Raw genomic sequence first — 26,636 nt, 5'->3', positions numbered from 1 at the left:
AGCCCAGTTCTGAGTTCTGATTGGCCACTCTCTCAGTCTTGAGCCAATCATGGTGGCCAGGGTGGATGGAACATGCTCATTGGCCAGGTGGAGGTCACGTGACCATCCTCTCTAGGAAACTTGCCAACTGTTCGCCCCGAGTCTGGGTGGGGCATTGTGTGATTCCATGAGCGGGGGTCAGAATCCAGTTCCTGTGTTCTCTGTTTCCTCGGATGTACCTGCTGGCATCCTTTTCCCATACCTAGCCCTTCTGTTTACAAAAGAATTCCTGATTCATCTCCTCCCTTCCCAAGCTCCATTTCACCCACTCACACCACAAAGGAGCAAGACCGCCTGTTTGAAGACACGGTGGGGGTCGCCGCCCAGCCCCCAGACTTGCTCTTTGTGTCCTTTTACACGGATTCATTCAGTCAACAAACTTCCACTGAGCCCCTGCTACACGCTGGAATAGGTGTGCAGGACCGTTAGTTCTGAGTACTGGGTGCCACCCAGGGGCCTCCCAAAGGGATCCAGTTTTTGTCTGAGGAAGCCTCTGGAGGTGAGCTTCACGTCCCACTCTGCCACTCACTGTGTCGTCTTGAGGAAGTGTTCCCCATCTCGGGCCTCTCCTTTCTTATCTGCAAAATGAGGCGCTAGAGGAAATGAGGCTCCTGGAACCCCCTCAACTCTGACATACTGTGGTTGGGTCCTAAAACCCGTTTCTCCAGCTGTGAGTCAGCCTGTGAGCTCTATGGACAGTGACAATACTCCAGGAAAGGGCTGGTCTGAGTCCAAGATCACACAGCTGTGTACCTAAATCCCTCTCCCTCTCAGCTGGTAGGGGCACCAGGGCAGAGGAGGATCAGGACTTCCCGTGCCTGTGAGGAGCCTGGCTCTAGGTCCCCATGGGGTTGCCTGTTGCTGCTCCAGAAAAATCTCTTCTGGGGCATTTGTGATTCCCAAGCCCTCCCACTGAAGGTCAACTTTGGGGCTCTGAAAGGAAGTAGAGGGAGGACACAGGAGGGGAGGAGAGGGTGAGTTGGAAGTCCCATGCAGCCTGTCCCCCATCCACCTCCCCTTCCTCCCCCACCCCCCCCACCCCCTTCCTCCCTTTCTCTGTCACAGATTAAATTGGTCATGGCTTCTTGAAATAGAGACTCTTGGTGTGTTGGTGGAGGAACCTTTGTGAAGCAGGCTCAGGGGGGAGAACATTTTCTTCTGGAGGAGTCTAGTTTCTCTTCACTCTGAGCATTTGGGGACTTGAATTAACTACCCTGGTCAGTCTGTCACTTTTTGTCAGTTCACTTCATTAATCCATCTATTTCCTTTTATTTAGCTCATCATTTTTTTTTCCAAATAAGGAAGACATTGGAAAATAGAGAACCTAAGAACAGAAACTGGATTAGCTGTCCTTCCAAAAGACAGGAGCAGCAGCTGGTAAGACATGTGAGTGAGTGAGTGAATGAGTGAAGTCGCTCAGTTGTGTCTGACTCTTTACGACCCCATGGACTGTAGCCTACTAGGCTCCTCTGTCCATGGGATTTTCCAGGCAAGAATACTGGAGTGGGTTGCCATTTCCTTCTTCAGGAGACCTTCCCGACCCAGGATTGAACCCAGGTCTCCCACATTGTACATAGATGCTTTACCATCTGAGCCACCAGGGAAGTCTTCCACCTTTTGGGGCCACATAGTCACTCACCGCTGCTTCTCTTTGTGCAGCACTAGGTCCTCCCCTCTTTAAGTATGTTGGTTTCTCTCCAGTTCCACTGCCAGAACCCTGATTTAAAGTCTATCCTTTGTCCTCAGAAAACTGAAGTGGCCTCCTAGTGTTTCTCCCCACATCCACTCTCCTGTTCTCCTCACTACAGCCAGGGTGACTTATTAAAAATTGAAAATGTACTCAGTGGTTTCCACTGCTCATGAGATAAACGTCAAAACCTTAAGCCTGGAGTGGAGCCAGATTATGATCCATCCACATTCGGTGCCCTTTGCTGTGGTGTCCCTCTTTTGGGGGATTATACAGCCCTGTCCCTTGTCTGTCATTGCAAAGGGGCTGATGAACAGGGAGAGAAATGAGAGCACACACTTAAGAACCAGAGTGTAGCTCACCTCTTCTTTTTCTTTTTCTCTGGCAAAGATGATAAGTATATAGACTGGTCTGTCAGCCCAAGGCGAGAGGGAAAATGACATGGAGCAGAGCCATGTGAGCATATATACATATATCATGTGGTATGTAGTGTGTATTATCTAGCATGTAGTATGTACTATACATTAAGCATGTAGTATGTACTATGCAGCATGTATTATGTAGCAGGTATATACAGCACGGGTTCTTTGGTCTGGGTGAAGGCTAGTTCTCTGACTGCTGCTTTTCTTAACATTTGTAAATTCCCATGGTTTCTATAGAAAGCACTGCATTTTGGTATTTTTCTTTCTTCGGGTCAGTTGTTGTTCAGTCACTAAGTCATGTCCAGCTCTTTGCAAACTCATAGACTGAAGCACACCAGGCCCTGTCCTTCACCATCTCCTGGAGCTTGCTCAAACTCGTCCATTGAGTTGGTGATGCCATCCAATCCTCTCATCCTCTGTTCCCCCCTTTTCCTCCCACCTTCAATCTTTCCCAGCATCAGGCTCTTTTCCAATGAGTGGGGTCTTCACATCCAGTGGCCAAAGTATTGGAGCTTCAGCATCAGTCCTTCCAATGAATATTCAGGGTTTAATTCCTTTAGGATCAACTCATTTGATCTCGTTTGATCCAAGGGACTCTCAAGAGTCGTCTGCAGCACCACAGTTTGAAAGCATCAAATCTTCAGTGTTCAGCCTTCTTTATGGTCCAACTCCCACATCTGTACATGACTACTGGAAAAACCATAGCTTTGACTAGATGAACCTTTGTCAGAAAACTGATGTCTTTGCTTTCTAATATACTGTCTAGTTAATACAGCTTAGCTGTGTTGTGTTAAATCCCAGTTGTTTAGGGTCTCTTGAGGGCAGGCCTCAATTATGAAGAATAAAATGCTGTTGGGTCTACTTCAGGACAGTTTCTTTCTCCCCTGCTAGAAGTGGAGCACACTGTCTCCTTTTTCAGTGCAAGAACCAAGTAGAATTCTGAAGGTAAGACTCAGAAAGCTGGGGGGAACCCTCATCATACTGGGCCTCCCCAAAGATTTTAAGTCTCAGACCAGCTGCACTGAGCTTCCAGCATCTGTTGATTGTGATTCAGGTTTCCTCCTTGGTGTCCATGTGCATTTCTGCTCCAGTGCATCAGAGCCCACCTGTCTGTCTCTGAGACCCCAGGCCTGGAGTTGGCCTTCTAACCTACCTCACTTTTCTGATGGCTCTAACAGAGCCATTATTAAAATTACTGATTTTCAGTTTAGTTTTTCACTTGTTAGAATGGCAGCTTCCAAACTAACTCTTCACATGCCGAACCAGAAACAAAAAGGCTGAATTATCCTTTTTATTCCTTTATTTCCCTGTGAAAGCTTTGCTTTTTTCAATGATTATTAATAAAATAATCTCTCATTTCATTCTTAATTCCCAGTTATTTGTTATACTATGATTTGTCTAACTATTCTTCCTTTGATAGAAATTTCACTATTTCTTCACTATTTATCATAGACACTGCTTCACTATTTATCATAGACACTGCTGCAGTAAGATTCATGTAAAGAATTTATTACACTGATAGCTAACTGCTCAGTTTGTCTTGCTTTCTCTTAGATAGCAAGCAATTTTTAACATTTCTTTTGTGGGGATTATATGCTTTATAGTGAAGTTAATGCTATTCTTGGATAAAAACTCTTATGAAGAAATTGGACTTCAAGGCTGTCTATCTCAGTATTCTGGGGGAAAAAATCATGAAATTTATGAAGTATTATGCTCACTCTGGTCTTCTGAGGTGTCACTAGTGGTAAAGAATCCACCTGCCAAGGCAAGAGACACAGGTTCAATCCCTGGGTGGGGGAGATCCCATGAAATAGGAAGTGGCAACCCTCTCCTGTATTCTTGCCTAGAGAATCCCACGGACAGAGGAGCCTGGTGGGCCAAAGAGTCAGACACGACTGAGTGACTAAACACACATGCAGATGCTCACTCCATCACTTTTTAACAAACTAGTAACATTTTTAAAGAATAAAAAATGCTTTATGCATCATAATACAATTTCTGAACAACTCACCCTGAACTCAGGTTTATGGGGTGGAGCATATGTGACAGTTAAGGGATAGGACAGACTGTAAGCTAAATTTAAATGCCTCTGTTCTTTTTGCTCAGGAAAAGTATCACTTTCTTTTGCCTTTAAAACTTCTGACTCCAGGGGTGTCAGAGGATATCACTGTTGCACTTGCTGCTCTTCCACTGCAAAGCTGCCAGTTACAAAGCTTGTAGAATTGAACATGGTGCAGTAGACATCTGGGTTTTGGGTCAAATATTCAAAGTGATGAACCCAAGAGAGGGATTGACAAAGTTTGATTCTCAGTGGAGAGTATCCTTTGACTTCCCCAGGACTCCGTGATTACTGAAGAAACTCGCTCATGATTCTGGAGATATGGTTCTGCTGAGGACGTCTGGCTTGAACATCAGTAGTTAAGGCTTTCATGTCCATGGGTGGTTTAGAGTTGACCTCCTGATCTCTGCTGTTGGTCACTGACCATGGGAAATTAAGAATTTAAAACAGCACAATGCTGGAAATGCTGATTGTAGAAAGTTTGATGGAAGAATTTATTAAAATATTTATTCATTTGGCCGTGTTGGGTCTTAGTTGCGGCATGCAGAATCTTTCATTGTGGCGTGTGGGCCTCTCTACTTGTGGCAGTCAGATTCTAGAGTATGGGCTCTGTTGCCCCATGACATGAAGGATCTTAATTCCCAGGCCAGGGATGGAACCCATGTTCTCTACGTTGGAAGGCATATTTTTAGCTGATGGACCACAGGGGAAGTCCCTGGAACAATTTTTACTATCCATAAAATTTACAAAACTCTGATCTTTGAAAGAAAAAAAAAAGTACTCTTTTTCCACAGTGTGTGTTTACAGATGAAATTTCTATCCCTCTATTTTAAAAATAGTTTCTATTTACCTGATGGATTTATCTTTTAATCAGGATTCTAGAAGTGTGAAAGAATATCATTCTCCTTCAAAGAAAAGCAGCCATAGAAATTTGATTTTGACTGGGTTTCTTTGATTTGTTTGATATTAAGCTGTATGAGCAATTTATTTTGGAAATTAATCCTTTGTTGGTTGCATCATTTGGAAATATTTTCTCCCACTATGTAGATTGTCTTTTCATTGTATTTATGGTTTCCTTTGCAAAAGCATTTAATTAGGTCCTATTTATTTTTATTTCCATTACTCTAGGAGACAGATCCAAAAAGATATCTCTGCGATTTATGTCAGTGTTTTTTCTGCCTGTTCTCCTCTAGGAGTTTTATAGTACCCAGCCTTACATTTAGGTCTTTAATCCACTTTGAGTTTTTTTGTATATGGTGTTTAAGAACGTTCTAATTTCATTCTTTTACATGAAGCTATTCACTTTTCCCAGCACCACTTATTGAAGAGACTTTTCTCCATTGTACCCTTGTCTCCTTTGTTGTAGATTGACTGTGTGTGTTCTCAGTCATGTCTCTTTGCAGCCCCATGGACCATAAATGGGCTTATTTCTGGACTTTAATGCTGTTCCATCTATCAATACGTCTACTTCTGTCCCAGTACCATAGTGTTTTAAATACTGTAGCTCTGTAGCATGGTCTGAAGTCAGGGAGCCTGATTCCTCCAGCTCCAATCTTTCCATCTATTTGTATGGGTGTCAGTTTCTTTCATCAGCATCTTAGTTTTTGGAATATGGGCCTTTTGTCTCCTCTTAGGTAGGTTTATTCCAAAGCATTTTATTCTATTTGATGCAATGGTAAATGCAAATGTTTCCTTAATTTCTCTGATATTCCATTGGTGGTTTATGTCTCAAAATGCAACAGATTTCTGTGTATTAATTTTGTATCCAGCAACTTTGCCAAATTAATTAACAAGCTTCAGTAGTTTTCTGTGAGTGCCTTTAGGATTTTCTCCATACAGCATCATGTCCTCTATAAAATGGTATTTCTGTGGCGAGTACAGACAGGAGAGGGGAGCGAGGCCAGGCTAGTATGTTGGGGTGGTCCCTGGAATGGAGCAGGGCTCTCACAGGACACTTTTCTTCCTCTCTCCTTTTCTCAGCCCCCTCTTGGTTCCTGGTTGAGTGGGTAGCAGTCAGTTGGCAGGAGCAGGCTGGAATGGCTGTGACATTTCTGCAGTCCAGTGCTTTGGTCAAGTCACAAGATTGTCAACCCTTCCTGGTGGGAGCTTTCAAAGACAAAGCATGGGGCCAGGGGGCGGGGGCGGAGGCAGGCCGGTGGGGGTGTAGGAGGTCCCTCAGGGAAATGTGCCCAAACTGATGATGGACACAGCCCTAGCAAGCACAGTACTGAAATCCTTCCAAGCTGAGTGAAAACTAAACACGCTCTAACCTCACTATCAGGAGCTAAAGGGATACCACTTGGGGTTTTGAACTTCATCCCTTGAAACTCCCTTTGAAAGCAAGTTGCACACAAACTGCTTGGCAGGCCTGAATTCTTCTTTCCATCAGAAGATGCAAGTGTCACTCAGACCCCAGCAGCCTGGCCCCTGCAGGGCAGCCCTCTTGGTGCAGCCAGGAGCTGAGCACACATCTTGGTTCCTGACACGGCAGTCATCCAGGAATACGATTTGCTCACAGAACAGGAGGTCAGACCCCATATCACACTCTACCTGCAAAAAGCAAGGGAAGTGCTTTCTGTAACAAGTCAGCAAACGGACCACAGGGACTGGTCCCTGGAGAAGCTGAAGGTGTAAGGTGGGTGAGGCCAGGGTGGGCAGCAAGGCTGGAGATTCTGAGTGTCCCCTCTGGGGGACAGCTCCTGGGAGCCCATGAGAGGCACAGAGCCTCAGAGCCCACAATAGACGCTGCACTCTGGCAAGACCTCCGAGGCTCACAGTGCACTGAGCTGGGGAAGCCCTGGTCCAGGGTGGTCCCAATCTCTCGAATCCTACCGACTGACAGGCAGATGTCACATTCCCTCTAACTGTCTAAATCAGCAATTTATCATCACATGCTGGTGCAGAGTGTTAAACAAAAACTTCAAAGGACACTGACTCTTGCAAAGCCCTGGGGCCTGGCTGCCTTTAATGACGTTTGTGATCCTTCATGAAGAAAAAAAAGCAGCCGATATTGCAAATTCTAACAACCAGTAGCAGCACAGAGATAATAGTTTTATTATGAATTTAAAAACCTAAACATTTCATGAGGACTGGCAAGCCTGCCCACAGAGCCGCCCTGCTGCATTTCCAGCTCCCCATATCCACACCTCACTGCACACACCCCAATGACGCACAACCTGCAGTACAGAGAGTGTCCTTTATTTGTACTATTGGTAGAAAACTGGGTTTTAGATTTCAAAATCTGTATTACAAAATTACCAGCAGCAGTTTTGAGCATTTCAACAATGCTGATGAACTCTACTTTGCTGACACAAACAAGGCAGGACCTGTCCAAGGTAGACTGTTACACGTCCTGAGGTGCTGAGGCCACCCTGCTCAGGACCCATTTGCAACGGTGTCTTCTTCCATCTCCTCTTCACCATCATCAGTGGGACCTAGAAAACACACAAAGCCAGAAGTCACACCTAGATTAGAGCATGTGTGGGTGTCCACCCACGATGGTGATGTTACCTGCCAGACCCTAGACCAGGTGCAGACGCCTGATAGCGGCCTCAGCCTAGAGGAACTTAGGTCCAGGGACCACCTATCTTTGGCAGGCCCTGGAAGGATGGTCAGCTTCTAGGGAATGGGTCACAAAGCTGCTTCATGAAAGTCAACTCTATGCCTGCTGTTCTAACCCACTCTGGTCAACTCATGTTTTATCAAGATAAAAAGCTTATACTTTACGTTTTGTTCTTGCCACAACGATGGGCAAAGAAACTGGGAGCATTCCAAAGAAAGATGGGAGAGGATACCTACTACCTGCTGCGGATAGTCAGCCAGTGATTCTGTCTAAATTATGTTTCCAGTTAGACCCAAACGTTACATTTCTAGACACAAAACTAAAGAAAGTGAGAATGTCACCGGGAACTGCTGTTCAGATGCCTGGGCCCACTGAAACCTAGAGAACCATGAACAATTCCCACCTTCCTCTCCTCAAGGTGCCCCACATGTGTTCAGACGACACTGAAAAGCCCCACGTGAGTCCCAGGTCCACCTAACATGCTCAAGGGGAGGCACAGTAACTGAGGAATTCTGCCACACTGCAGCCAAAGTGAGCCACGTGACACAGCCTCCTCCCTGCCTGTCACCAGCCCCGTGGAGGTCTTGGCAGCCTGTGCTGTTCTCAGGATCACAGGTTCCTCATTTCGTGGCCTACAGGGCCCTCTGTGGCTGGACTCAGAGCTCTCCCTGCCAGCCTCTTTCACCCGCCCCCCCCGCAGGCCCTGGACCTTGGCTCACAGTCCTCCTTCAGGCCCAGGGTGCAAGGCTCTCTCACCAGAGTGCTCCTTCCCCTGAGAATGCCATTCTGCTCTGTCTAGGTCACAGGTTCTCAAATACTTTAGTTTTAGCACCCAAAGAATTTTTCTTCAAGTAGATTACTTTTTATCAATACTATATTGGAAACTGAAAGCATTAAAAAAAAAAAAAACAGTAATTCCTTAAACCAATAAACCTAGTACCATTAATGTTTGTATTTTTATAAAATACAGTATCAATATTTTCTAAAATAAAAATATATAGTGAGAAAGTTGGTGTAGTTTTCTACTTTTGCCCATCTCTGCAATGTCTGCCCAGTGGTAGACGGGCCCTTGTTCTGCCTTCATCACTCTACTCGCTAAAATATGTTGTTCTGACTAAAGGGTGTGAAGAAAGCCGGGCCCACAAAGACGTGCAGTGAGAAAAGGGAGGAGTATTTTAACAGCCTGTGCAGGCAGCTGTGGCTATTTTTTTGATACTGTGCCAAAACTTGACAAAAGTGGTAGTTTTTCACTTTTGTTCTTTTGGTCTCCCCACTTAGCTTGTAGGATCTTGGTTGCCTGACCAGGGATCAAACCTGGGCAATGAAAGCTGAGTCTTAATCACTGGATCACCAGGAATTCCCCAAAGTGGTATTTTCTTAAAGGTTAGATTGCAAATGTTGGCCCATTTCTTCACATCAAATGATGTGTCCCCAGGGTGATATCCAGGAACACCAACGATCCTCACTGCTTCACAAAGGACCTCACTGGGTGCACGGCAGCTCAGAATGACACCTAGTATCATTGGCCCTGTGAACCCATGTACCTGGGCTGAGGTACCAGCAACTCTACCTGCCATTGCTCTGGCACCATCAGGCACAAATGGTTACACTTAAAAGCAAATAATGCCTCGGTGTTTGTAAGTTTTCCTCATGGAGCCCCATGGGCCCAAGGACCACACAGTGAAAACTGCTGCTCTAATGAATGTCTTACTCACTTCTAGCTTCAGTTCAAACATTATTTCCTCAAGGGAACTTGCCCTGGGTCACTGGTCTAGACAGAGCCCCCAGTTACATTCATGTCAAATTTGTAACATGCACCGTCTATAGCAGTTTTCACTTTACACCCCGGTCAGTGTCCATCATGCTGCCCAACACAGAGCTGGTGTTCACAATCAGAACAGCTCACACCTGGTGCTCAGGGCCTAGGAAGCCCCTTACTTAAGTCCTCCCAACAACCTTCTTAGGTCACCACTACTACTATTTGGTTAAAGATAAGCAAACAGATTTAAGATCAAGTGGGGTTAAGAAATTCATCCAAGGACAAAGCTGGTGAAGCTACGCTCTGAGCCTCAGTCTGTCTGGCTCCAGAGCCCATGCTCCCCACTGCTAAGTGGGCCCACATGGACAGGGGTCAAAGGCATCATGGTCACCTCCACTGTTCACTTTCACTCCATGGCTGTGAACTAACACTTGTCTCAACTTTCACAAAAACCCCAGAGTCCTAGGACATAAGCTTCTTTAATCAAATGATTTCTTTTCAAAGAGCATTTAAAGGCATTTTGTGTAGATTATAATGGTAAGGAGGCACTATTCGAGCATCCTTGGATCGTAGCATCTAAAGCAATTTGCGATCACTAGGAGTGTACCATTAATCTGGAAAGGAAGATAGAAAGTGGTTCCTGACCTGCTCTGCGTTCTCTGCCAGGTATCTGACCAGACTGCAGCAAGCCCTTCAGCCGCTCCACTTCAGCCAACGTTGACGCATTTGCTATAGCGTTCTGGACACCAGGAAACAAGAGAGATGGACAGTTATTTTCATCCAGTTAACAGAAAACACTCACAGAAACTCATGCCATCTTTCTGAACTGGAATATTAAATAGTCTCTCTCGCAGGAAGAATTTTGCTGGCACAGTGAAATCAACAAAACCAAATTATGAAGTTCCCAAATTGGTAAAAAGCTGCAGACCCTCTTACAGGAGAACAAATAAGCAGTGCATGTGCCCTAAAATTCTGGTTAATTGGAATTATGCCACTGGATGATTTAGGAGGCAGTATTACCAAATTAGGATTTTTCATCAAGCAGGATCTTTCAGGCAGCAAGTCCTTCAAAGTAAAAATCAAGACAGCAAGCAAAAGTAACTAACTGTTCAGATAAATGCATCCTGAGAAAATGAGAAGACCAGAGTTGCCTCCACTTTGACTGGCTCATATAATTAATTCAAGTCAAAATCTGGTTAAATAATATCTTTAAGCTAGTTTTTCCTTACACAGAAATATAGCTGGATTCTAACAACTGGGAGAAACCTGTGTTTCTAACTCATTATTTGAGTCACTACATGATTGAACAGCTCACTCCAGTCTGAGAATCCTGATTCGTGCTCACCTTGATGGCTTCCACGTCCCCTGGGGACGGCCCACCTTTCTTTTTGTCAGTCGGCAAACCAGCACCTGGATTGAAACTTGGGCGGGGAGGGAAGAACAAAACGTCAAATCCACACTGACAGAAATTGCTTCTCTTTTACTTTCAAAAGCTTTGAAAGTAATTCAACCAGTGTAGTATCTTATCTTTGTTAACAAACTGATACAAGAAACTCTCTCCTTCAGAAACACCACCCAGTTCATCTTGCCACAGAGGAAGAGGGTGCAGTACTATCATGGCAGACTGAATACTGGAGCATCCGCTCTCATCTGGTAGAAATCTCACGTGATATAGGGGCCACGGTGGGCCACGGATCATCACTGTGCAAATTTTAGGACTGTATTAGTCATAGGTGTTTCATTTCATTTCGCAAGAGGCAAAATGCCAGACAGATAATGTTTCTGAAGGTGAAGTGGAGTGAAGTTGGATATCCGGATCTTACGTTTTGCTTCTCCTGGCAATATCCTTTGCAAGTTGTGCACCCCGTTTGCCCTTGAACATTTTCTCTGCTTCCTGACGCTCCTACAGCGACACCACACACAGAGTTAATGGAAATAGGAATACCACGTGCATTTAGATGCATTCCTCAGAAAACATGGAAGAAAACTCTCATGGAATACTCTGGGCTGGTAAAATACCACAGAGCCCATTTCAAAATAAGAGATACAGCAGTCCCCTGCTGTGAAGGTTCCTAGAGAGAGCAGAGCCCCCTCTCCGAGTTTCCAGGAGGGGCTCTCTGGGAAATAAGGTAAAAAAAATCCCTAACAAAGGGAAAATCATCCTGACAATTACAGCTAGTGCTAAGTGAACAACATGAAGCTCCCCAAGAGCATGTATCTAGGCAGGCTGTCTACTGTGACAAAGCCCATGGTGGCTCTGAAGCCAGGCCACCTCTGGAATGACCAGCCCCACACACACACCTTAACTCTAAGTCCCACCATAAACACTGCTATGGAAAATAAATCAACTTAACACTCCCTGTCCCCGCTCCCCGCATTCCTATTACAAACTAATAATAAAAGTCAGTAACAAAAGTATAAAGGAAAAGCACCAACCAATAACAACTTACAACGGAGAAACACTTACTTTTAGTTTCACTTTCTGGAAATCCAGTACTCTGACTTGTGGAACTTTATAAATCACATAGAGTCTGTAATGCTTCTTATTGGTTACAGGGTTCCTTAGGATACTACAAGAAAAGGAACAGTTTGATGCCAGTCTTGTTCCTAGCATAGCATTCAAGAGGTCTATTTTAATAAAGTCTAATGTCCAGGAAGTAAGGAAAAGTTCACTATTCTTCACATTTCAATGTCATAAGAACTTAATGCTAGGGAAATTTTAATAGAGCCCAAAGAAAACATTTTCAATATTTGTTTTTTTAAACATACTTTTTACTATAACTTTACCATCAAGGCCAGCAATGGTGTTATTTTAAAAGACTTTATTGTCACTACCACAAATAGTTTCCATACCTCAGATAAGTCAGTGACTTGAGAGATGCCAGAGGGTCCAGATCACCCTGTGAAATAACAGCCACAGGTAAGAACACAAACACCACAGCCCACCATGATCCCACGACATGCTGACACCTCTGCAGTAAGGACACACCTTGTCTTTCATACATTAATTTCTTTCCTGCCCCAGCACCCAGCACAGCCCTAGCACATAACAGACGCTTGGTATATTTCTACTGAATAACTGCTTCATAAATTTGAACTTAATATCCCAGACACAAGAACTTCTGTCTCAACAGCAGAAGAGATGAAAAGAAAAAATATATATCATTTCCTGTAGCAACTTCAAAAGAGCTACCGAGTAATGATAGAAAAAAAAAGGCAATGTGAAAAGTGATGTATCTCCAGGGAAAGTTATTTATACAGGGAACCTGGCGTGAGGTGGTTCTTCCTGCCGCTGCCTGGGAGCAATGTGGGCATGTCATCTTTGTCACCTTTATTCTAGGTTCCCCTAACTCTCTTCAAATACATTTTCCAAAGACAAGGACTATAGTTGTAAGTGGGGGGAGAAAAAAAATATATATATATATAGGAAGAACACAAGTTAGTTTTTCAATCTTCCCAAACTGTCCTATAAAATACAGTGCAACAAGGATAGGAAAACCAAAAAGATATGGTCAACAGCTACAGCCAAACCAGATGAAAATGTATTCTGGCAAGAACCTGAACTTGGGACCAGTAAGGACCAACTATTGTGAGAGCTATAAGACTTGCACAGTGACGACACCACACAGGAAGAAGCGGGTGGCAACAGGCACCCAGCCTAAGAACAGCAGCCAAAGACGGGCATGTTCCAAGCACAAGCACAACAGGTGTGTGACGAGGCCTGGAGGGCCTCCTGAAACAGCCCCAACCGAATGAGAAACTACCAGAGCAGATCTAAACTGAGTGGGGCAGCGCCAAAAGGGACGATGAGGAAAAGCACAAGTAACACGGGAGGGGAACAGAGCCACAAGCTCAGAGAGCTGCCACTCTTCATGACGACACTGGAGGGAGCGCTGATGCTCGCAACTACAGTACCATCACTAAAGGAGATCTACAGAACAATCTGAAAAGAACAGCTAGCGCAGCACCACTAGAGGAGATCTACAGAACAATGTGAAATGGAGCAAAGACAGACAAATGTTACAGGACCTCACTTTTATGTGAAATCTCAAAAAACGGAACTCATAGCAACAGAGAGTCGAATGGTGGTTACCAGAGGCTGGGAGGTGGAGGAAAAGGGGGGTGAAGCTGCTGATTAAAGAGGATAAACTTTCAGTTATAAATAAATGCTGGAGATTTAATGTAAAACGTGGTGACTACCATTAAAAATAACATAAGGTGTACCCAGAATGATAAAAAAAAATAGAACTCAAGTGTTCTCACTGCACACACACATAGATGGTTACATGAAGGGGTGGGTGTCAGAGTACAGATATCAAATTTCATATTATACACCTTAAATATTTATAATCTTCATTTGTCCATCATATCTCAATAAAGCTGCAAAAAACGAAAGAATGGTAACTTCATGCACACAGACCCACACAAAGACTGTGCACGACACAGTGATGTCTCGATGCAGGGGTGGTGAGACGCATATGGTGCTGTTTTGTTCAGGAGGTAAAGGTTAAGGTTAACTTTACACTTGGATGCTAATTCCCAATATGCTAAGAAAATAAAGAGTCTGTTTAACAATCAGTTAATTTCTAAACTATCAGAAGAAGTAGAATACCAAAAAGAGAGAGAGCAATAAAGGAGAGGAAAAAAATTTGCAGATGGATGGGGCAAGTGAAAAAATTCTAGATAAGAGAGAAGATAAACTCAAATATACTGGTATTACATTAAACATAAACAGACTATTCCATTTAAAAGACAGGCTTTAGACTGGATTTTAAAAAAGGATCCTATCAAATTCTGTTCTCAGACACATTTAAAATATAAGTGCAGAGGAAAAAAATCAAATTTTGGATGGAAAACAATGATCACGCAAATACTAACTGAAAGTTTGTTTTGTTATACTGCAGTGGATAAAACAGACGCCAAGGTAAAATTATTGTTATTTTATAATAAAATATAAATGATAAAAGGTTCATTTCATCAGTAAGATACATAAAAATCTGGATATATCAAATGAAGTAACCTGAAAATATATACAAGTAAAACCAACAGAACTCCAGGGAAATCCACTATCACACAATTTTAATATGCCTCTTTCAGTACTGAGAGGACAGCCTTCATCTTTGCAGACAGCTTTAAGCACAACTATAGCACACAGAATCTACTGCCCCAATATTCCACACATTCCGCATGGACGCACATTTGGGGTTAAATACCCCATGGAGTTTAGAAAGGACACGCCCTCAGATTGGGGGCTTTCTGACTTTTGGAGCCAAGCACTCCTTTGGAAATCTGAAGGACACTCAGGGACCTCGTCCCTCGGGAAAGGAACAGTCAGGGAGCAAGGAACGGAGGGGTCAAGGGCACAGCAACCTAAAATCAAGTCACGCCATAAGAATGTCAACATCCAGTATTTCAGTGAAAAATTTAGGTTACAAAAACAATATATAGCCTAAGCTCAACACTGTTAAAAATTATACATACAGAGTAGAAATTTAAAAAGCAGAAGCAGATCAAAATAGTCATATCTAAATAGAGAAAATGAAACTTGCCCCTTATCTTAAAAGAACACCAGTCTCAAATGATTGTTGATCTAAATGTGGAGTAAAACAATAATTTCTTGAATAAAACTCCCCAACAAAATTTAATGTATGTCACATATGTAATTTTCTAGTACTGACATTAAAACAGAAGAAACTAGTTTTAATAATATATTGTTTTACTTATTTTCCAAAATATTACAATTTTAATGTCAATATAAAAAATTATTGATAGTGTATAATATTTTTCTTTTGCACTAAGTCTCTGGAATCTGTAGTGTTTTTTATACTTCTAGTATATCTTAATTTAAAGTAATCACTTGTGGCTGGTGGCTAGCATACTGGACACAGAAATTCTAGCAAAAAGATGGGTAAGTCTCTTTAGAAGCTGAACAGAACTCAAAGCACCAACGACAACAGACCCGTGACACAGATTATGCTGGAATTAGGAACTGCTCCATCAAGCCCCCAGCAGAGTCCAAAGGTGAGTGAGCGAGAGTGGAAGATATGTGCAACACACAACCAAAAAAAGCCCATATCCTAATAATGAAGAAAAAGAAAAAAGGTGATGAGATAATCTTCTGGACTCTCCAAGTTTTCTATTAAAGGCAGGCAGTGCCTTTAATTCCCCCCTGTAAATACACTTTCCCCATTGACTTACCAGTTCCACAAGACTGTTATTGGTGAGAATGAGTTCTGTCAGACAGGGCAGAGCCTGATCAAGCCCCTCACCTATACGGCTAAAAGGAAAAGACAAAATCTTAATAAAAGTGAAAATGCAGTAAGCTAAAACCTTGACCTAAGCACTTGCCCAGAGGACTTCTAAATGGGAAGAACCTCAGAGATCCTCCTTCCAACACTATCTGACAGAAGGAAAACACAGAGGAGGCGTGTCTGAGGTCACACAAGCAGGATGATTTGAGAACCCACGCCTCCTGAATGCTGCTGCGGCCTCTTCCCGCCACCATACTAGCCCCAAGACAAGGAGAAAGTATTGTGGACACAAACAACCTCACTCATCTCAGGACCTGTGAGCAGGAAGCACAGAAATACACATGCTTCTATGGTCACAGCTCAGAAGCACAGGATACACAATAACCAAACCACAGTCAACAGTTTAGGAGAAATGTGCCTATTTAAAAAAAGCAGCTTACCACCCAGAACTTCTTAAAGACCCTATCAACACACCTTCAATAACTTTTTCCAACAAAATTTACAGAGATGATGTGTGTGCGCGCGCGTGTGCTCAGTCATGTCTGACTCTTTGGGACCTTAAGGACTATAGCCTGCCAGCCTCCTCTGTCCATGTGATTTCCCAGCAAGAATACTGGAGTGGGTTGCCATTTCCTCCTCCAGGGGATCATCCCAACTCAGGGGTTGAACCCGTGTCTCCTGCACTGCAGGCAGATTCTTCACCACTGAGCCATCTGGAAAGCCCGCAGAGATGATGAAAGTGGGTAAAAAAATAAAATCTTAATTCTATAAACAATATTCTACATATCAGCTGCAGTTAAAGAAAAACAAATACCAGAGGATTTGAGATAAAATGAGATATTCAGTTAAAACTATAATTGCTGAATTTTATGTATCTCCTTAATATGACCCCTCTGATAATTATAATTATTTTAGAAATGAGCTAAAATGTGTACAAAGCACCAGATTTTTAATTTAAATTAAATTAGAAACTTACTATGAATATATAAATATATCAGGTTTCTGAATAGATGCAAGTAAGACTTGACCAATGACAAATTAAACTCTGAATCTATGGGGAAAATGCTCACTTACCATTTAAGAAACAGGCAGGTAAAAGAATAGAAATCTAGTTTAACTGGCATATACACTGCAGTTTCTTCAGGGAACTCTGCAGCATCTGCTCTAGGGGGGAAAGCTACTTTCCACTAGCACATGCTTACCATATTCTATTGTTGTTCACTAATAATGTTTTCAGTCTTCTCAACAAAGGAAAACCATCCAGTTTCCTGATTTCATTGTCAGAAAAATCAATGGCATCAAATTGGTCTAAGGTGGCACCGAGATTTTCAATGACAGGAATTTTATACCCTGTAAAAAGGAGAAAAACCCAGACAAGTATTAATATAAATAAAAGGCGCCTTAAAACATTAGTAGCATTTAATGGTAACTTGACTCATAGCTTAACGTTCCTTCCCAAAGTGTTTATGTGGCACCTATGCAACCACCAGACCCTGCCACGGTACTGGCACACAACACAAGGAAGAACAGTCTCAAATCCCAGCTGCCGGAAGCTTACGGTCCAGCAGCGGCTGTGAGCAAGGTGATGGTGATGAGGGCCATAAGGATAACAATACTTATCAGTAGGAACCAGCGGCTAACCATTTCAAGACTACTTACTAGTGCCTTACACTGCTCTAAAGCAAGGCCTCCGAGCTAGAGAAGCGACCTAACAGGGCTTCACACCGTGAGCGGCTGTCAGCGTCCAAGCACTGTCCAGACGGGGTGGACAACAGTAATCGACCTCGCCTGCACCCCACAGGCCAGATTCCTAGAACTCACTGGGATATCTTCTTAGTATTAAGACACTTCCCCCTTACTTCACCTCCCCCAGCTCAAACCCAGAGCTGAAAGTCAGTGGTTGATATACAACGGTAAGTCACCCTGCGGACAGCTCACTCAAACACCTCGATGCGTCCAAGATGGGAATAAAGACTGTGCCAGCTACTCGAAGAAGAAGTTAATGGAGCCAAGGAGCTGTAAGGGCTACAACAAAGGAAGCGCTGCACTCAAACGAGAATCCTCAACGCTGGGCACACTTCGGACTCGGAGAGAAGGCAGACAATGAAGGCTGCCTGTTTACTCCCGAGTTCAACCTTTCTCTGAGAAACTCGATTTCAACAAAAACCAAAGTCCTGAGCTTTCAGCGGACAAGAAAGCCAGCAGAAGGCAGAGCCCGCAGCCGGCGTCTCCCCCCGGGAGCGGATCTCAGGCCAAGACCGATGGCCGTACCCGCAGAGAAGCCGCCCCTTAAGGACTCGCACGGTTCGGGGGCTTCCGCACCGCTTCCGCCGGTAGGCGGCAGCGCCGGCTTCGCGCCCACAGTCCGCTCCCAGAAACGCTCGATAGAGGGTAAGAGACAGCAGAAGCCAACGCGAGGAAACGCCGGGGAAACGATAGCTTCCGGCCCGTACAGCGCTCCCTCACTCCGCACCCCGTCCACTCCCTCACGACGTCATGTTAGCTCCGCACCAGGGCCGCAAGCACCCGTGCGTTTATCCCCTACCGCGCAGCGGTTCAGACCGCCCGGCGGCCCGGCAGACGCCCGCTGTGCGACCGGAGCATCGAGATGGCCCCAGTGTGCAAGGAGGACCCGGGCTGAGCGCGCCCCGGAAGGGCCCAGGGAGGGCCTTCAGCCGCCTACAGCGGGATCCAGTCCGGCACAGGGCGCAGGACGCAGGCTGACGGCCACGCTCCGGCGGTCCTAGCGCACGCGGCTGGGCTGGGCCAGGCCACCAGTCGGGCGGGGAGGCCGGACCGCCTGCCCCCACCCGACTCACCCCGCAGGTCCAGCTCTCGGTCCCGCACCGCGTTGGTGTACTGCGCCGCCTGCTCGATCAGCTCCGCCGTCAGCTTCACCATCCTGCAGCCTCCCGCCCGCCGCTCCTCCCGCTAGTCCCACCGCACCGACGTCCCGGCGTGCCCCGCGCGCGCCGCCAGGCAGCACCAATCGCCGTCCGCGTGCGCGCGCACCGGGGCATCCAGGCTGTATCAATCGAGGAGCCACGCCCTCGGGCTCGGGCTCCGCCTCCCGGGCTCGGGCTCCGAAGTCTCGCGCGCTTTGCTGCAGCTCTGGTTGTGTCTCCGTTCCTCTCGCGCATCCGGAGAATTGTGTCCGCAAGCTAACAAAGTATGAAAACCCCCGAGGGTAACTTCCTCGCGCATCAGTGCACCGTGAGGTGAAAGGGAGGCTGTGACTGTCCTCGTGGGATCCAGTGATGGGTCCCGGATTTTGGCCCCTTGTACAGACCGGGGCTGGGTCACCTCTCACGGTCCAGTTTGCGGTTAGGCTTGTGCTCGCTGGCCAGTTTGGAGAAGGAAATGGCAACCAGTCCAGTATTCCTGCCTGGAGAATCCCACGGACAGAGGAACCTGGCAGTCTACAGTCCATAGGGTCGCAGAGTCGGACACTACTGAGTGACTAAATCACCACCTCCGCCGGAGTGTTAAGATGTTCTTGCTGAAGCCTGACACGCAGGAAAGTGCGCAGATCAGAGGTCTGCAGCAGCGAGAGCACACCTGAAGAAACACTATTCGGAAACCACCTCCCACGCCCGCCTTCCCAACCCGCCCCCAAAGGCAGCCGCGAATCCCACACCACAGATTCGTTTTGCTTGCTTTTCATAGAGACTGGTGCTGTCCGCTTCTGGGCCTGATTTCTTCGGCTCTGTGTCCTGCCAGCAATCCATCCAGGTTGCAGGCAGCAGTGCTTTGTTTACTTGCTACTGTATGGAATTCCATTGTACCTCTCATACCATAACATATCCATATTGCTTCTCACCTTACCCTCTGGTTGCTCCGGTTGCTCCAGTTCTGGCTGTGCTCCGTAACGCTGCTGTGAATCTTCCTGTGTATGGATTTGATGCAGCTGCGCCTGTATTCCCCAGGAGAGGAGCTAACGGGACACGGGGTGTGGCATCATCAATAAATGATGCCTGGCCATTACTGCCAAGAAGCTGAAATCATTTCCACACTCTCGTGGTGTGTAATGGTTTCCATCACTTCCAATATCAGCTTCATTGGCACTGTCAGTCTTTATAATTTTAGCAGTTCTGGTGGACCTGTGGTGATATTGCACTAATGCTTTGATTTCAGTTCAGTTCAATCGCTCAGTCGTGTCCGACTCTCTGCAGAGAGAGTTGTGTCCATGGACTGCAGCACCTCAGGCCTCCCTGTACATCACCAACTCCTGGAGTTTACTCAAACTCATAAACATTGAGTCGGTGATGCATCCAACCATCTCATCCTCTGTCGTCCCCTTCCCCTCCTGCCTTCAATCTTTCCCAGCATCAGGGTCTTTTCCAATGAGTCAGTTCTTCACATCAGGTGGCTAAAGTATTGGAGTTTCAGCTTCAACATCAGTCCTTCCAGTGAATTTTCAGGACTGATTTCCTTTAGGATGGACTAGTTGGATCTCCTTGCTGTCCAAGGGACTCTCAAGAGTCTTCTCCAATACCACAGTTCAAAAGCATCAATTCTTTGGCACTCAGCTTTCTTTATAGTCCACCTCTCACATCCATACATGACTACTGGAAAAACCATAGCTTTGACTAGTTGGACCTTTGTTGCCAAAGTAATGTCTCTGCTTTTTAATATGCTGTCTAGGTTGGTCATAACTTTCCTTCCAAGGAGCAGGCGTCTTTTAATTTCTTGGCTGCAGTCACCATCTGCAGTGATTTTGGAGCCCCCAAAAGTAAAATCTGTCACTGTTTCCACTGTTTCCCCATCTATTTGCCATGAAGTGATGGGACCGGATGCTATGATCTTAGTTTTCTGAATGTTGAGCTTTAAGCCAACTTTTTCACTCTCCTCTTTCACTTTCATCAAGAGGCTCTTTAGTTCTTCACTTTCTGCCATAAGGGTGGTGTCATCTGCATATCTGAGGTTATTGATTTCTCCCAGCAATCTTGATTCCAGCTTGTGCTTCATCCAGTCCAGCATTTCTCATGATGTACTCTGCATATAAGTTAAATAAGCAGGGTGACAATATACAGCCTTGACGTACTCCTTTCCCAATTTGGAATCAGTCTGTTGTTTCATGTCCAGTTCTAACTGTTGCTTCTTGACCTGCATACAGATATCTCAGGAGGCAGGTCAGGTGGTCTGGTATTCCCATCTCTTTAAGAATTTTCCGCAGTTTGTTGTGATCCACACAGTCAAAGGCTTTGGCATGGTCAATAAAACAGAAGTAGATATTTTTCTGGAACTCTCTTGCTTTTTCGATAATACAACCGATGTTGGCAACTTGATCTCTGGTTCCTCTGCCTTTTCTAAAACCAGCTGAACATTTGGAAGTTCACGGTTCACGTATTGCTGAAGCCTAGCTTGGAGAATTTTGAGCGTTACTTTGCTAGCGTGTGAGATGAGTGCAATTGTGCGGTAGTCTGAATATTCTTTGGAATTGCCTTTCTTGGGGATTGGAATGAAAACTGACCTCTTCCAGTCCTGTGGCCACTGCTGAGTTTTCCAAATTTGCTGGCATATTGAATGCAACACTTTCACGGCATCATCTTTTAGGATTTGAAATAACTTAACTGGAATTCCATTACCTCTACTAGCTTTGTTCATAATGATGCTTCCTAAGGCCCATTTGACTTCACATTCCAGGATGTCTGGCTCTAGGTGAGTGATCACACCATCGTGATTATCTGGGTCATGAAGATCTTTTTTGTATAGTTTTTCTGTGTATTCTTGCCACCTCTTCTTAATATCTTCTGCTTCTGTTAGGTCCATACCACTTCTGTCCTTTATCGTGCCCATCTTTGCATGAAATGAAATGAAACGAGCTTCCAAAAGGTCCAATTCAAGAAGAGACATCAGCAGAAGGAGTTCTTACCTCAGGAAGCCCTATCCATTGACAGCGTCTTTTGTCCTCCTTTGGGCAGGGGGTGGGGGCAGTTTTATTATGGTCATGTAGGTCTGGGACAGGAAAACATTTTCTGCTTCAGAGCCCAGGGAGGGGGGAATCCTCTTCACGTGATTAAAGGTAACGTCACCCATAATGAAATAAACCAAAGTCCTGTATCATCTACTAGGATGCGATAAGAAGAACACAGCATTGCTTCTTACAGATTCATGTCAAAGATACTTGACCTGAATGGAAATGTGAGGAAACTTCAGACAAGCACACACTTCAGGACTTAGGCTGAGGGCTGGGCATCTTGAAAATGTTCAAGGTCACAAAATTCAAAGAACTGAGGAACTGAAGGAGATGAGAGCCATGAGGAGTATGTGCAGAGTATGATGTAAACTGGACCCTTGTGCTAAGGGCATTATCAGGACAGCTAGTAAGAGGTGAATCCAGTCAGAGGATGGACAGTAGAAATGTATTAATGTCAACTTCCTGATTCCTGTGGTTATGTAGGAGAAGATACTTGTTTATAGGAAATGATCTAAAGTATTTAGGGGGTGACAGGGTAGTATGTCAGTAATTTGTTTTCAAATTGGTCAACTGTAATTTTGCTTTGTGGTTTTTTCAAAATAAAAAAGAACCAAACAATGCAAACTTCACTTCGTTCCAGAGAGAACCACTAGGTGGAGTCCTTAGGTCAGAGAGTTGATTTGACAAGCCCTATTGTTCAGTTGCTAAGTCCTATCTGACTCTTTGTGACCCCATGAACAGCAGCACACTTCCCTGTCCTTCACTATCTCCCGAAGTTTGCTCAAACTCATGTCCATTGAGTCTGTGATGCTATCTAACCATCTTATCCTCTGCTGCCCACTTCTCCTTTTGCCTTCAGTCTTTCCCAGCATCAGGGTCTTTTCCAATGAGTTGGCTCTTTGCCTCTGGTGGCCAGTATATAGGAGCTTCAGCTTTAGCATCAGTCCCTCCAATGAATATTCATTCAGGGTTGATTTCCTTTAGGATTGATTGGTTTGATCTCCTTGCTGTCCAAGGGACTCTCAAGAGTCTTATCCAGCAGCACAGTTCAAAAGCATCATTTCTTTGGCACTCAGCCTTCTTTATGGTCCACCTCTCACATCCATACATGACTACTAGAAAAACCATAGCTTTGATTATACTGACCTTTGTTGGCAAAGTGGAGTCTTTTTTAATACACTGTCTAGGTTTGTCATAACTTTTCTTCCAAGGAGCAAGCGTCTTTTAATTTCATGGCTGCAGTCACCATCTGCAGTGATTTTGGAGCCCAAGAAAATAAAGTCTCTCACTGTTTCCATTGTTTCCCCATCTATTTGCCATGAAGTGATGGGACCAGATACGATCATTTATTGAATGTTGAGTTTTAAGCCTGCTTTTACACCCTTCTCTTTCATTTTCCTCAAGAGGCTCTTTAGTTCCTCTTTACTTTCTGCCATGAGGGTGGTGTCATCTGCATATTTGAGGTTGTTGATGTTTCTCCTGGCAATTTTGATTCCAGCTTGTGCTTCATCCAGGCTGGCATTTTGCATGATGTAGTCTGTATATTAGTTAAATAAGCAGGGTGACAATATACAGTCTTGATGTACTCCTTTCCCAGTTTGGAACCAGTCTATTGTTCCATGTCTGGTTCTAACTGTTGCTTCTTGACCCTCATACAGGTTTCTCAGGAGACAGGTAAGGTGGTCTGGTATTCCCATCTCTTTAAGAATTTTCCACAGTTTGTTGTGATCCACACAGTCAAAGGCTTTGGCACACTCAATGAAGCAGAAGTAAATGTTTTTCTGGAACTCCCTTCCTTCCTCTATGATCCAACAGACGTTGGCAATTTGATTTCTGGTTCCTCTGTCTTTCTAAATCCAGCTTGAACATCTGGAAGTTCTCAGTTCACATACTGCTGAAGCCTACCTTGAAGGATTTTGAGCATAACCTTGCTAGCATGTGAAATGAGTGCAATTGTGCGGTATTCTGAATATTCTTTGGAACTGCCTTTCTTTAGGATTGGAATGAAAACTGACCTTTTCCAGTCCTGTGGCTGCTGCTGAATTTCCCAAATTTTCTGGCACATTGTGTGTAGTATTTTAATAGCATCATCTTTTAGGATTTTAAATAGCTCAGATGGAATTGCTCAGCTAAAGAAGCCTTTCTCCTATTGAACTAAAAACAAAAGGGTTTATTTCTTACTTTAAAAAAGTAAAGTGGCATGGGTTTCCCTTGCTTCAGCACATGAATGGAGACATAAATCTAACTATAGCTGGTTTGATTCATTTTAGGGCTATGTCTAGGAAGGGCTTCCCAGGTAGCTCAGTGGTAAAGAATCGGCCTGCCAATGCAGGAGACACAGGAGAAGCAGGTTTGATCCCTGGGTCGGGAAGATCCCTTGGAGTAGGAAATGGTAACCTGCTCCAGTATTCTTGCCTGGGAAATCCCATGGACAGAGGATCCTGGTGGGTTAGTCTATGGGGTTGCAAAGAGTTGGACATGACTGAGTGAGCACACATGCAGGAGGTTGAGAATAGATTTTCTTGATCTCGTTTCTCTTGGCTAGGGTTTTTCCAACCTTAGCACTGTTGACCTTTGGGGACCAGATAATTCTTTGTTGTGAGGACTGTCTTGTGCATTGCACAATGTTTAGCGGCATCCCTGGGGTCGAGTGGCTAAGACTTTGCTTTCCAATGCAGGGGGTGCAGGCTGAGTCCCTGGCTGGGGAGCTAGGATCCTACATGGTTCATAGCCAAAACACCAAAACATAAACCAGAAGCAGCATCCTTGGCCTCTGCCCGTTAGATGTCAATACATCCCTCTAGTCGTGACTCCAGTTGTTTCCAGAGATTGCCAGGTGTCCTGAGGTAGACAGAAATCACCCCCGGGGTAGAACCACTGTGCTTGCAAAAAGACATTCTCTGCTCTGGGCACTCTGGTTGCAGTCTGCTGGACAGAAAGTTCAGGAGATCTCTGACCACACTCAGTGCCCCTGGTACATCATGGGGGTAGCTTTTGGTGGTGGGAGCCGCTGTGCCACGTGGCAGTGTTGGTGTTGTTCTGTGCACAGACAAGCCTCTGAGATGGGTCAGGACCGGCCTGAGGCAACCAGCAGGAAGCACAAAGCCTGGGCTCAAGAAGGAAAGCAGTAAAAAAAGGCCTGGACAGGATGTAAACTCCTCCTTTCCCAGGACAGTCGGCCCAGCTACCTCTCCGCCTGCTGGGCTGAACCTCACGATGCATGAGAAAGGCTTGGCTTTGTAATGTATATTCCCCGTGCGTGCTATGTGTGTGCCAAGTCACTTCAGTCATGTCTGACACTGCAACCCTATGGACTAGTGCTCACCAGGCTTCTCTGTCCCTGGGATTCTCCAGACAAGAATACGGAAGTGGGTTGCCATATCCTCCTCCAGGGGATCTTCCTGACCCAGGGATCAAACCATGTCTCTTGCATCTTCTGCATTGGTAGGCAGGTTCTTTACCATTAGCGCCACCTAGGATGCTACTTTCCATAGCCCCTGCATGTTCCTATTAAAATATCTTTCCTACTGGAGGAATCAACCTGCCTGACTTCAGGCTATACTACAAAGCAACAGTCATCAAGACAGTATGGTACTGGCACAAAGACAGAAACATAGATCAATGGAACAAAATAGAAAGCCCAGAGATAAATCCACACACCTATGGACACCTTATCTTTGACAATGGAGGCAAGAATATACAATGGAGAAAAGAAAATTTCTTTAACAAGTGGTGCTGGGAAAACTGGCCAACCACTTGTAAAAGAATGAAACTAGAACACTTTCTAACACCATACACAAAAATAAACTCAAAATGGATTAAAGATCTAAGTGTAAGAGCAGAAACTATAAAACTCCTAGAGGAAAACATAGGCAAAACACTCTCTGATGTAAACCATAGCAGGATCCTCTATGACCCACCTCCCACAGTAATGGAAATAAAAGAAAAAATAAACAAATGGGACCTAATTAAACTTAAAAGAGCTTTTACACAACGAATGAAACTAGGAGCAAGGTGAAAAGACAGCCTTCAGAATGGGAGAAAATAATAGCAAATGAAGCAACTGACAAAGAATTAATCTCAAAAATATACAAGCAACTCCTGAAGCTCAATTCCAGAAAAATAAATGACCCAATCAAAAAATGGGCCAAAGAACTAAACAGACATTTCTCCAAAGAAGACATACAGATGGCTAACAAACACATGAAAACATGCTCAACATCACTCATTCTCAGAGAAATGCAAATCAAAACCACAATGAGGTACTATCTCATGCCAGTCAGAATGGCTGCTATCCAAAAGTCTACAAGCAATAAATGCTGGAGAGGGTGTGGAGAAAAGGGACCCCTCTTACACTGTTGGTGGGAATGCAAACTAGTAGAGCCACTATGGAGAAGAGTGTGGAGATTCCTTAAAAAACTGGAAATAGAACTGCCATATGACCCAGCAATCCCACTGCTGGGCATACACACCGAGGAAACCAGAATTGCAAGAGACACGTGTACCCCAATGTTCATCGCAGCACTGTTTACAATAGCCAGGAAATGGAAGCAACCTAGATGTCCATCAGCAGATGAATGGATAAGAAAGTTGTGGTACATATACACAATGGAATATTACTCAGCTATTAAAAAGAATGCATTTGAATCAGTTCTAACGAGGTGGATGAAACTGGAGCCTATTATACAGACCCAAGTAAGTCAGAAAGAAAAGCACCAATACAGTATATTAATGCATATATATGGAATTTAGAAAGATGGTAACGATGACCTTATATGCAAGACAGCAAAAGAGACGCAGATGTAAAGAACAGACTTTTGGACTCTGTGGGAGAAGGCGAGGGTGGGATGATTTGAGATAATAGCATTGAAACATGTATATTATCATATGTGAAACAGATCAGCAGTCCAGGTTCCATGCATGAGACAGGGTGCACA

The 26,636-nt window shown here is 44.6% G+C and overlaps 1 protein-coding gene and 1 long non-coding RNA gene across 2 annotated transcripts; one reads left to right on the top strand and one right to left on the bottom strand.

Moving 5' to 3' along the window:
* The first annotated feature begins 442 nt into the window (after window positions 1–442).
* On the top strand, window positions 443–4,896 carry LOC122706928. The gene is made up of 3 exons (XR_006344507.1): window positions 443–538; window positions 1,316–1,416; window positions 4,486–4,896. It is a non-coding gene; the product is annotated as an uncharacterized LOC122706928 (long non-coding RNA).
* A 2,493-nt stretch (window positions 4,897–7,389) lies between these two features.
* SNRPA1 (small nuclear ribonucleoprotein polypeptide A') lies at window positions 7,390–18,755 on the bottom strand. Its single transcript, XM_043922163.1, has 9 exons — window positions 18,599–18,755; window positions 16,982–17,129; window positions 15,727–15,805; window positions 12,382–12,428; window positions 11,996–12,098; window positions 11,352–11,431; window positions 10,874–10,949; window positions 10,174–10,267; window positions 7,390–7,641 (listed from the first exon to the last, which is right to left on the bottom strand). The coding sequence occupies exons 1-9, from the start codon at window positions 18,678–18,680 to the stop codon at window positions 7,583–7,585; spliced, it is 768 nt and encodes a 255-aa protein (XP_043778098.1). The 5' UTR covers window positions 18,681–18,755; the 3' UTR covers window positions 7,390–7,582.
* Window positions 18,756–26,636: the final 7,881 nt, after the last annotated feature.

Source organism: Cervus elaphus, chromosome 13 (genome assembly GCF_910594005.1).
Source record: "Cervus elaphus chromosome 13, mCerEla1.1, whole genome shotgun sequence".
Classification (NCBI taxonomy): Eukaryota; Metazoa; Chordata; class Mammalia; order Artiodactyla; family Cervidae; genus Cervus; species Cervus elaphus.
The sequence above is the reverse complement of the archived record's forward strand: the minus strand, read 5'-3'. Positions and strand labels throughout refer to the sequence as shown.